The sequence below is a fragment of the Oxyura jamaicensis genome, chromosome 3 (genome assembly GCF_011077185.1).
Source record: "Oxyura jamaicensis isolate SHBP4307 breed ruddy duck chromosome 3, BPBGC_Ojam_1.0, whole genome shotgun sequence".
NCBI lineage: Eukaryota > Metazoa > Chordata > Aves > Anseriformes > Anatidae > Oxyura > Oxyura jamaicensis.
Window position 1 is genome coordinate 116830091 of NC_048895.1, and position 12024 is coordinate 116842114.

The 12024-nt window shown below is 60.6% G+C and overlaps 1 protein-coding gene across 3 annotated transcripts in view; it reads left to right on the forward strand.

Annotated features, from left to right (window-relative positions):
- The first annotated feature begins 4105 nt into the window (after positions 1-4105).
- PNOC (prepronociceptin) overlaps positions 4106-12024 on the forward strand; it is a 15015-nt gene continuing 7096 nt past the window's right edge. The window contains exons 1-3 of one of the 3 annotated variants that reach the window (XR_004749290.1): positions 4106-4160; positions 7534-7722; positions 11115-11636. Coding sequence is in view for 2 of the 3 variants with exons in the window: in XM_035321248.1 (XP_035177139.1) it covers positions 7603-7722; positions 11115-11579 (585 nt within the window). In the remaining variant the exon portion in view is untranslated. Of the gene's footprint in view, positions 4161-7533; positions 7723-11114; positions 11893-12024 lie in introns of those variants that run through there. The other 2 variants (XM_035321247.1, XM_035321248.1) reach the window with 2 other exon arrangements.

Below are 12024 nucleotides of genomic sequence, written 5' to 3' on the forward strand. Positions count from 1 at the left end.
CAAATCCCAATCCTGCCTCAAAATCCCAATCCTGCCTTAAAATCCTGATCCTGCCCCAAAGTCACAATCCTGCCCCCAAATCCTGATCCTGCCCTGAAACTCCAGTCCTGGCCCCAAAACCAAATCATCCTCCCAAATCCCAATCTTGCCCCCAAACCCAGTCATGCTCCCAAATCCCAGTCCTGCCCCCAAATCCAAATCCTGCCCCCAAATCCCAACCCTGCCCTGAAAACCTGATCCTGCCCCCAAATCCCATCCTACCCCCAAATCCTGATCCTGCCCTAAAACCCCGATCCTGTCCCCAAAACCCAATCATGCTCCCAAATCCCGATCCTGTCCTGAAATCCCAATCCTGCCCTGAAATCCTACAGAGGGAGCGATTAATCCCCATGAGTGTCCCCACAGGGTACATATGGGATCTGGGGGTGCAAGGCGAGAAAATAATCCCCATATAGAGCCTAAAACCCCTTTTTTTCACCCCATAGCAGCACGGAGCAATGGGGACTGGGTATGGGAATTTGGGGCTTTTTGGAGGGTGGAAAATGGGTGGGAAATGAGCGCCCCGTGTCCATCGGAGACTGTGGGGTGCCCAGACTTTCCTTGGGGATGATTTATTTTGTGGGACGGAGCTTGGGGTCGGGGGACGCCTTCGACACCCCCGACCCCGTTATTTGGGTGCTGGCCCCAAGGGTGGAGCAGAAACCTGGCAATTTGGGGCTATTTGGGTGGGTTTTGGACCCCAAAAGCATGTCCATGTGTATTTAGGGACGTGGCCCCCACACCCACCACACCACCTCCCCAAAATTTCCCCTACAAAACTCTGCCCCAGCCCTGAAGCGCTGGTAGGGATTTGCCTAAATTTGGGAGCTTTTCCCCCAAAAAGGTCAGCGCTGCGGGGCGGTTTGTGGGACGGGTAAAGGGGGGCAATTTTATTTTGAATAAAGCAGAATTTGGGGCGAGGTGGCACAAATCCTGACCCCTGTGCCTTGTGGGATTAGGGCAGAGCCCAGGGGGATTGGGGTGGGTGCAGGGGGACGGGTCGTGGTGACATAGAGAGGTTTGGGGGTAAAAACCACCTGGGACGGTAAAAGGAAGGGTGTTTAGGGGAAAGGCATCGTTCCTTTTGGTTCTTTGCAGGGGGGGGAGACCCCGAAAGCAGCACTGGGGGAGGGATGGGGGCAGAATCAGGATTTGGGGGCAGATTTGAGATTTGGGGTCAGGATTGGGATTTGGGGGCAGGATCGGGATTTTGGGGCAGGATTGGGATTTGGGGGCAGGATCAGGATTTGGGGTCAGACTTGGGATTTGGGGGCAGGATTGGGATTCGGGGGCAGGATCAGGATTTGGGGACAGACTTGGGATTTGGGGGCAGGATTGGGATTTTGGAGCAATCGCTCCCACATGTGGCCCCTGCCATGGTTAGGGGGTTTTGACAGCGGGGAGGGGGTTACAGGGGGGATGCACGGGGTCAGGATCCGGCCCTCGGGGCCGTGCGGGTCCAGGTTGGGTGAGAAGGGGAACCGTGGTGGTCCCATGGGGTTTGGAGAGCTTTCATCGTGCTCATCCTCACCCCACTGGGTGTATTTTGGAGCCCCCCTCGTCCCCAAAATGTCACTGCTGGGGGTAAGTCAGCAGCAGGGGAGCGTGGTCACCACTGATCAGCGCCAGCTCGGGGGCAACGAAGCCCCTAAATCCTGGTCCTGACCCCAAATCCCAATCCTGCCCTTTGAAATCCTGATCCTGCCCCCTAGTCATGACCCTGACCCCAAATACCATTCCTGCCCAGAAACCCTGAACCCCAAATCCCGATCCTGCCCTGAAATCCTGATCCTGCCCCCAAATCCTGATCCTGCGTCCAATCCCAATCCTGCCCCCAAATCCCAGTCCTGACCCCATATCCCAATCCTGCCCCCAAAATCCTGATCCTGCCCCCAAAATCCTGATCCTGCCCCCAAATGCCGGGCCTGACCCCAAATCCCAATTCTGCACCCAAATCCAGCCCCAAAACCCTGATCCTGACCCCAAATCCCAAGCCCGCCCCCAAATCCCAGTCCTGCCCTGAAACCCCAATCCTGACCCCAAATCCCAATCCTGACCCCAAATCCCAATCCTGACCCCAAATCCCAATCTCAAATCCCAGTCTCTCAAACCCTCCCCGTGTCCCCCTCGTGCCGGACCCCATCTGCTTCGTGTCCTCCTTACAAAAAAGGATCGCAGCCTTTTGGGGTCCTGCCGGGGCTGCTCTTTGCCTCGAGCGACCCCAAAGGACGGAAACCACAAAAATCCTCTCCTTATTCTCCAAAGGGGTCGAATCCTCCCCAAATCCCAGCCCAGTTCCCTTTCTCACGGGGTTTAGGGTGCTGGACTTGGAAACGCCGCAAACCGGGCATCGCTCCTGCCTGGCGTGCTGCCCCCAGCTGCCAATCATCCCGGGTTAATTACCGGGACCTCAATTATCCCCCCCTGGTTAATTACCGGGACCTCAGACAACGTCACCCGATTCGCGGAAAACCAGCGTGCCCCTAATGGCAAACCGAGGCAAGCCGAGTGCTGGAGATATTAAAAATAATTTTAAAATCCCCTTTTTTCCCTCTTTTTCCCCACCTCCAGCCCGGGAATCGCTTCGCCCCGCGGCTCCCCAGGGGCAGCGCCACCACTTTTGGGGGGTTTTTATGGGCTTTGGGGGGGGGGGGTTGATGCCCGCCCAGGCGCGCGCGGGGCCGAGGTGTCGGGCAGGAGGCGAAACGTGCTCGCTCAGCAGGCGAAGCGAAAACAAAAGGAGCCGTGTGGCTCCGACAGCCAGCCCTTCCCGGGGAGCTGTTTCGGGGAATTTCCGAGCTACGGTGCTGCAGATTTTGGGATTGGGACGTGGGGGCGGTGAGGGGTGATCGGGGCGGCGAGGGGTGGTCGGGGCTGTGAGGGATGCTCGGGGCCGTGAAGGATGCTCGGGGTGATGAAAGATGCTCGGGGTGATGAAGGATTTTTGGGGTGATGAAGGATTTTGGGGGCGATGAAGGATTTTGGGGGGCGATGAAGGGTTTTTGGGGTGGTCAAGGACGCTTGGAGACCCGAGCGGGGCGATTTGGGATGTCACCTGGCTGGGCAAACTGGGGCGATGCTGGTTTGTGTGGGAAAGGTCCGGGGGTGGCCGTGTCCCCGAGGTGGCAGCGGGGGGACTCGCATTTATTTGGGGAGGACCCGACGGAGCGTGTGCCCCATCCTATTTTCAGGCAGGGCCTGGGGGTCCCCCCCCCCTTCCAGCGCCTCCGAATGAAAAGTTTTTTAATTTTCCCCCTTCGTCCGCCAAGCCAGGCATCGATTATTCGCGGCCGCCCGCCCGCGATCGATGCCCGTCGCGCTCGTTAAGCCGTGCCGGAGCGACGAGCTCCGGGACCTCCCCCCCCGACCCCCCCCCGACCCCCCCCGGGGCCGTTTTGGGGTCGGGGGGAGCCCCGTCCCCAGCTTGGGGCTGCACCGGTGCGGGTTCGGAGGGTCCCTGGTGGAAACGTGGCGGTTTTAACCCGTTCTGCCCTAAATTACGGGGGGGGGGGTGGAGGTGGGTGCCCTCCAATGCCCAGGTGCTGGATTTGGGGAGCTGGGTGCCCCTAGAGCCCCCTTGGGCATCCCAAAACGGATCCTGCCCCCCCACCCCCCAGCCCCAAAACCCCCCCATCCTCCTGGTCCCCAGGCTGCTCGGGGACATCGCGCTCTGCTCCAGGCTGCGAGGCACAAACCCAGCACCTCTCTGCGGGTCCTTTACAGGGGGACGCCCCCCCCGTACCCCCCATCCCCTCCTAGATAGGGATTCGGGGGGTGGGGGAGCTACACCGCCGCGCACACCCCTTATCCCCCCAGCACCCCCAAACCCCCACCGCCACGCCGGAGGACGCTTGGCTGGGACGATGGGGACGGGGTTCATCGGCCACGGAGGGATGGGGACAGTAACCGGGGGGGGGGGACACCCCCAAACCCTTGGTCCCCAGCTGCCGGGTGCCTTCTCAGCCGGCAGCCCCCGGGGGTGGGCTCAGCAGCGCACGTGTTCGGAGGACGGGGAGGGAGGTGTGGGGCCGGGTGTGCACACCGTCTATATATACCACCGTGGCACCGGCTCCAGAGGAGTCACAGAGCAGAGGAGCCGGCGGCTGACAGCACACCCGCAGGTAGGAGATCTCCTTCGGTTTCCATCCTGCTTGGGGGGGGGGGGGGGGGGGGGATTTTTTCTTGGGTTTCTTGGGTTTTTATCGGTCCCTTTTTTTTTTTAGGCTTCGATGCGTTCGGGCGATGTTCCTCCTCTCCCCGCCAAGGGTTAAAGAGGAATATCTGCCCGTAAAGGAAAATAGCTCGGCTTGCACGAGCAGCCCCTTCGGTGCCGTGCTCAGCCTGCCAAAAAATAAATAAAATAAAAGTTTCACCTGCCCCCAAATTGCCCCTTTTTGGACCCAAGCCGCCCAGGGATGCAACAGGAGCCGGCGCGAAGCCGCGGGCGCGGCAGGTGAGAGGCGAAGGGGTTTGGGGGCTCGCCGGCTGGATTTAACCAAAATCCCCCCGTCTTTGTGCCTCCGTCCCCGACGGCCTGCGGGGAGAAGCTGCGGAGCTTCCACGCCACAAATTTCCCCCGGTGGTGTTTCTGCCCCCCCCCTTTTTTTAAAAAAATTTATTAATATCCAGGACAAAAGGGGAAGGGAACTTCGCAACTTGGGCACCGCGGGATGCAGCGGGCTCGGGAGGCACCTTTCCCCCTACGACACAGCACAAAAGGGAGAAAAACGTGGGTTTTTTTTTTTGTTGCTGTTGTTCCTTTTATTTATTTTTTCCCCCCTCGCAGCCCCCAGTGAATGGCTGGGGAGCGGGGATGGACAGGGGGAGAAATTCTCTCCCCGGGCTTTTTACCTCTCGGCAGCCCCTCGCGGTCTGCCGCTGCCCCATCTGTGTTTATCGCCTCGCCGCAGTGTGTGCAATTTGGGCCAATTATGGCCAATTACCTGAGCGAGGGGCTCAACAAAAGGAAGAGCTCGTTTTTCTGACGAGCTCCGAGGAAGCAGCGGGGGGGGGCTGCAGCCCCGACCCCCCTTTATCCCCCCAGCATCTCCCCGAGCCCCCCAGCCCCTTCGCCGCTCGCCCGCACAAAGGTTTGGGTCGTCCTCGCAGGAGCCGTAGCATTGTGCTCCCCTTGGCTTCTCCTCTTTATTATTTTTTTCGATGGCAACTTGGCATTTTTTTTTGGATTCTGGAGGAGCGGGGAGGGGAAGCGTTTTAGCCGGTGCCGGCGGGGGACACTGTTGGACAATATTTTGCTGCTCGGCCGGAGGCTGCCGGACCCCTTCCGTGCGGCTCCCGCCCGGCCACATCTCCCTGCCCGCCGGGGTCAGGCCTTGCTTTGGGCTGAAAGAGTGGGGATTAGGAGAAAATACAAAAAAAAAAAATGAAACGTTAGGGCCGGCTGGGTTCCAGGCACGGTGCTCGTCCCCGTGCGGCAGGACTGATCCTGATCCCCAAAGCATCGCCGCGTTTACACCTGCGGATGCGTCGGCGATGCCGGCAGCAGCGTGCCGGGACCATCCCCGGCGTTAGGATTCCCACCGGGGAAGAGGACGCAGCGTCTCCCCGAGCAGCCCCATTTCGGCTGCTTTTCAGCCCAAAACGCTACGCGCCGCCCGTGTTCCCGCTCGGCCGAAACCCGATCAAAGCAAATCGAACGAAGGCGAGCGCGGCCGGCACCTGCTTCCCCCTTCCTCCTCTCCTCGCGGGTTATCGATGTCCCACCAGCTCCGTCCCGTCCGCTGCCCCCCGAAATGAATCCCTCTAAACATCTGCACCTCCCGCGTCCTCCCCCCCGGAGCCGTAAATAAGAGCCGGCCGCCTTGATGGATAGCCAGACCCTGCTGTTATCACGACCGCAGGCTGCATTTCCAGCAAATCTCTCCCTTTTTTTATTCCTTTTACCCTAATGCCGATATGAATGAGGATAACGACGGACCAGGAGCTCACGCGGCGGGGCTCACCGCGACGTTTCGGAGGATGCCGCGTCCCTCCAGCCCCCCAAAACCAGCCAGGAGCAATTTGCGTGCGCCCAGCAGCACTTCTGGTGGGCTGGGCGCGTTTTGGGCTTTGGCTGAGCACCGAAGCACGGTAGAGGAGGTTCATTTGCTTAATTTTCCTTATTTTTTGGGGGGGGGGCTCACACCCTGCCCACCCGGTAGCATCTTTCCATTCAGCCGCCGGGCTGTAATCCCTGAGCCCTGGTGCCACAGCCAGATGTGCCCTCCTGGGGACACCCCGGACACCCCCTTCGGGGACATGCGGTGGGGGTTTGCAGCCCCGCTGCGGGGCCGAGAGATTTTTTAGGCGGGGGGACGGATGGACAGGGGGGGGCTTGCCCTCTCCCGGGAGCATCCTGCCAATCCTCTGACTCACGCCGGCAGCCAGTTTTAATGAGACTCGGCGAAGATTAAGCCTTAATTCCTGCTCCTTATCAGCTTTCCCTCCGGCAAATGACAAGCGGCTCGGCGAGGCTCTGTGTCACCAAGCTGGAAGGTGACCGTGACACCGGGCAGCGCGTGCCCTGCTCCTGTTGCAAGATGTCCCCATCTCGGTGGAAAATAAACGGGAACCAGCCCCGAGCCCTGCCCAGCCTGCAAAGGCAAAGCAAGCCCACCCTCAAAACCCCCCAAAGTGCCCCAAAATGACGATGGAGGACGGGTTGTGAAGCCACCGCTGCCGCCGCCGAGGTCTTCCTCGCCCGCGAGCATCCCACGCCGGGGCGAAGCCGCCGGGCGCGTGGGTTTTGGACCCCATCAGAAATTTGTGAAAAGCCGGGAAATCATATTTTTTTTGGAGGGGGACGATTCCTCACCTACTCGTGGCTGAGCCTGAAGAAGGTTTTTGGAGATCTCAGCCACCTCCTCGGCCAGGACGCGGCTCGCACGAAGGGAGCGAGGTGCCACCAAGGGCAGCCCCGATCTCCGCGGCCCCGTTTGGCTCCGCTCCCATCTCCTCGACCTTCCCCCCACCCCGGAGGGCACAGTGCCCCCGGACCCGCTGCCAGGCACCACGGAGACTTCGTGTCCCTCTTCCCTGAGAGCCACAGGGGGGGGTTGAGGAGGAGCAGAGGTTTAACGTCGGGTTAAATCATCCCGATACGGGAGGAAAGCGCTCGGTCACGGCCACGTCACTTCACCACCGCGTGCCACCGATGCCCACATCGGTGCACATTGGGACCTCCCGAGATAGGGACAGGGCTGGCAGCGCCCAAAAGGCCCCTCGGAAATGGATGGGGAAGGGGAAATGGAGCGGGGAAAGGCAGGCAGGGGGCTCCACCTCACCCAGCCCCGGCCACGTCCTGCTCGGGGACAGCCCCGACGTGCCTCCCCGCCACGTCCCGGCGCTAAAATAAGCCCTGCTGGCACTCGTGTCATGGGATACCCCCGGGAAAACGAAGCTGGGCGGGGGGAAGGAGGGGATCGTTTCCCCCCCCCCCCAAAAAAAAAAAAAAATCATTCTGGGGAGGGCTGAGCGCCGCTCCTGCCCGTTTAGGAGGTGTCAGCGAGCGCCTGCCGGGGCTGACGGGTTTTGTCTCCGGCCGCAGCCGCTGCCGTTGGCACCATGAGGGCCGTGCTCTGGGACCTGCTGCTGCTCTGCCTCTTCGCCCGGGCGCGGGGAGACTGCCGGGGGGACTGCTTGCGCTGCGACCGCCACCTCTACAGGGACAGCTTCGACGTCCTCGTAAGTGTGTCCCCCCCCCCCCCCGTGGTGGCTTGGGGGGTTGGGGTTCTTGGGAAGGGCGCCAGGGTTTTGGGGTGCTCGGGAACGGTGAGCGTTGAGGGTGTCGTTGGCCCTTCTCCACGGGCACCCCTAAAGTGCTGCGGCCGTGCCCAGGGACATTATCAAAGCCTACGAGATGGTCCCAAGGGAAGGGGCAGCTCAGAGAGTGCTGGCCCCAGGGCTCTGCTGGCCACCGGGTCCAAGACCCCCCCCCCTCATCCCCAGCTTTCCTGCCCTCGTGGCTCCCAGCATCACCACCACGCACCCCGCCAGAGGCACCAGCACCCAAAAAGCCACCAAAAACCTCCTCCGAGCCCCAGCAGGACCCGTGCTGCGCAGATACAAGCTGGGATGTGATATTCCGGGAGGGGGGGGGCAGCCAGCCCGAAGGGGGGACGCGGTGATGGAGAAAATATCACGCTGCAAAGGGATGAATCAGCCCGTCCCTGCCCGTGATGCTTTCCTTTCCCCTCCGCTGAGCCGTGGCCGGGCTCTGGCCAGGAGCTTTTGCTTTCCTCCCCGTCCCCCCTCCGCCCGCGGGGAAGCGTCGCTGCCACTCTCCTCTCTATCAGTGATAAACCGCGGCCGGCTGCCACGGGGGGAAGCCCACGGGGGTGGGAAATGGGCCCCAAAACAGCAGGGACCAAAGGCTCGGTGGAGATGCCGCAGCCACCCCGTTGCTCAGTACCAGTGGAGGCAAGATTTGGGGCACGATCGCGCTGATTTGGGTCCAGAATGTTGTTTTGCAGTTGGAAAGGGGCTCTCCCCTCCTGCTCTGTCTTCCCGGGAACGCTGGCCAGCGGGATGGGGAGGAGACGGGGGTGGTCGGTGGCTCATGGGGTCGTGCCTCTGAGGAAGAGGAGCCCGGGGGTTCCTGGAGGCTCAGCCGTGGGAAGTGGCTTGTTGGGGGTTGGCACAAAGCCCCACCATTCCCAAAGCAGTGGCCAAGGAAGCGCCACCAGCGTGGGGCTGATCCGTCCTCACCCAAGATGCTGGAAATGTCTACGGAGCTTTCCAAGGGCTGCAGAGCCGAGATTTCAGCGGTAGGAACAGGAGATGCCCTGAGGTTACCGCTGTGCCTGCACCATCGGAGCTGCCAGGGCAGGATGGGGACATCTTGGGGACATTGAGGGGACACAGGGGACAGTAAGGGGACACGAGGCTTATCTCTGGGCCACCTCAGATACACCTCAAGGCCACCTCGGAGACATCTTGAGGCCAAAAGGGCTCTTTGAAGATGTCTCGGGGTCACCTTGGGGCCACCAGGGCCATTTTTGGGACCACCAGGGCTGCTATGGGGCCACCGGGGCCACCTGGGGGCCACCAGGGCCAACTGGGGACCACCAAGGGGACACCCTAGGGACACGAGGGGCATCTCAGGGCCACCATGGCCACCTCGGATACACCTCAAGGCCACGTCAGATACTCCTTGAAGATGTCTTGGGGCTACTTTGGGGACATCGGGGCCACTTTGGGGCAGGGCAGCTGGTGGAACTGGTCTTCAAGATGCCACCTAGGGATGTGCAAACCCACGGTGGCACTGTTAATGCCAACCCAAGGTGGGAGGCAGCCTCCCCAGCGCCTTTTGCCTCTGGACACGGAGGAGCATTGGTCAGTGCTTGCTCGGAGGACTCCCAGAGAACCACGAGGAGGCAGAAGCCATTTCCACGTGAATTAAGGCAACAGCATGAGGACCCCGAGGTGACCGTGGGGCTGTTGTGGATGGATGGCAGGACACCGATGGCCTCCAGCTGGATGCCCTGGGTGATTCCTCTCCAAGCCTATCAGCTAGACCTGCTATCTGCATGCAACGTCCTTCATCCTTCATCCCCATCTGGAGCATTGTTGGGACACCGAGCATCTGCAGGAGGCAATGACAAAGGTCTGGAGATCCTGGGGGCAGGACCTCGCCTTGGCCCAGGACACCCACACAAGGACTGCTGCAGGTGAACGAGACCCAAAGTCACTTTGGGACAATCATTTTTTCTTGTTTTCTCTTCATCCGAAGAGCCCGGTTGGTCTCAGACGTGGAAATTGTGAGTTGCTGCAGAGCCACGTGCTTGAGCTCCACGTGGGGACACCACGTGGGGACCTGTGGCACCTCCCACCCAGCAGAGAGCCCATGGCAAAGAGTGGTTCTGCAAGGGCTTTGGCCTTGCTGGTGACCATTTCTGAAAGCTATGAGACATACACCAGCATTTTTCAGCCAGAGGGCCTCTCAGGTTGGTGTTAAGCATTTGGAAGAGCCCACCAGGAAGCCAACTCGGGCTGGAAAGATGAGGCAAGGGAAGACGAGCCCTGCCTTCCACGCCCTCCAGCCCCAACTTCTCTGGATATTGATTGATTTGGCTCTCCTGGGGTCGTCTCCTGGATGGTTTCTCCTGGATGCTTTCCCCAGCTGGCTCTGCGCCCTGTCTCGGTGGACCCTTGGAAAGGGATGGGACACGGCCACGATGGGACGCGCCTGTGGGTGCTGAGGTGATGGCACGCTGAGGTCGCTCTTGATGGCCCAAAGGCCACATCTTGATGGCCTTTGGAGGGATGTGGTGAGCAGGACAAGTTCCTGGGGACACGGGGAAGGCACTTGTCTCTTCTTGGGAAAGAAGGCATGAAGGAGGATCTGGGGATGAGGCTGGTCGGCCTCACCTTGGTCCCAAACATCATCCTGGAAAGCATTTCCAGACACATGAAGGACACGAAGGTCAACAGGAGCAGCCAGCGTGGATTTATGGAGGGGAAGTCGTGCTTAGCCACCCCGAGAGCTGTCTGCAGGGAGACGTCTGCCTTCTCTTGGCTTTTGTAAGGCTTTTGGGACCGCCTCCCTTGACATGGCCGTGGCTGATGAAACATGGTGTAGATACCCGGCAGTGAGTTTGGCTGAAACCTGGGACAGGACAGGAGCTTGGGGTCCAGTGGGGAAGTGGGGAGAGGCGGTGGGTGATGGGGTTTGGGAAGTGGAGCTGCCGTGGCAACATCTCCATCACCTCTGGGAGCCAGGGGTTGGCTAAAAGCCTGGGTTTAGGACCAAATGATGGATGGTTGATGAGCTGTTTGTGACTTTCTGGGGAGTCTTCCAGCATGTTGGATGGGCTACAAGTGGGGGGATGCCCAAGGACCCACGGGGTAATGGTTTTAGACTAAAAGAGGGTGGATTTAGGTTAGGTGTTAGGAGGAAATTCTTTATGGTGAGGGCGACGAGGCCCTGGACAGGCTGCCCCGAGGAGCTGTGGGTGCCCCATCCCTGGGCAGTGCCCATGGCCGGGGGCTGGAATTTGATGACCTTTAAGGTCCCTTCCAATCAAACCCTTCTGGGATTTCTGATTCGAACCCCGTCCCCATGTCTCCCCTCGCAGGTCTGCATCCTGGAGTGCGAAGGCGAAGCCGTGCCGCGGGCCACCTGGGAGATGTGCGCCGCCTCCATCCGAGCCGCCCCGCGGCCGGGGGCCACCGGTGCCGACGTCTTCGGTGCCGCGGGGCCGGCGGAGGCGGTGGTGAGCCCGCTGCAGGTAAGCGAGCTGCTGCGGCGGCGGGACGCCGAAGACGGAGGCGCGGGGACGGCGCCGGGCGCTTTCCCGTCGCGGGACGAGGACATTTCCCGGCGGCTCGGCGGTGGCTTCCCGCGGGGGACGCGCGGCTCGTGGCCGGCGGCCCGAGGGGTGCAGAAGCGGTACGGGGGCTTCATCGGGGTGCGCAAGTCGGCGAGGAAGTGGAACAACCAGAAGAGGTTTAGCGAGTTCCTGAAGCAGTACCTGGGCATGTCGCCCCGCTCCAGTGAGTACGACATTGCCGGCGACCTCAGCGAGCACAACGAGATCTAGCCGGCCCCGCGGCACCCATTTGGAGGTGGATCTGCCATGGCCAAAAAAGTCAACCCATTGCCCCCCTGCCCCGAAACCTCCGTTAGGAATCGCGAGCCGGCCCCGCGCGCGCCCGGTTTTCTCCAGGAAGCGATGGCTGCTTTATTTTTAATTTTATTTTTCATTGCATCCCCCCAAAATGCCATAGTTTTGCCCCGTAAGACCCCACCCATCCCTGGCCCCTTTTCTTTCTTTGTTGTTTTTTTTGTGTTTTTTTTTTTTTTTCTTTCCTAGTAGTTGGGTTTTGCCCAATAAATGCCTTTTTCGCCCCGCCGAATGGCGACGCTGGATCTGGGTGGGGATGCTCCAGCGCTGCGTTCCCCATTCCCACGGGTGCAAATTAAAAATAGGGGGGGGAAAAAATTAAACGTGGCTTGAAAAGACCAAGCCACGAGGCGAGGCTGCA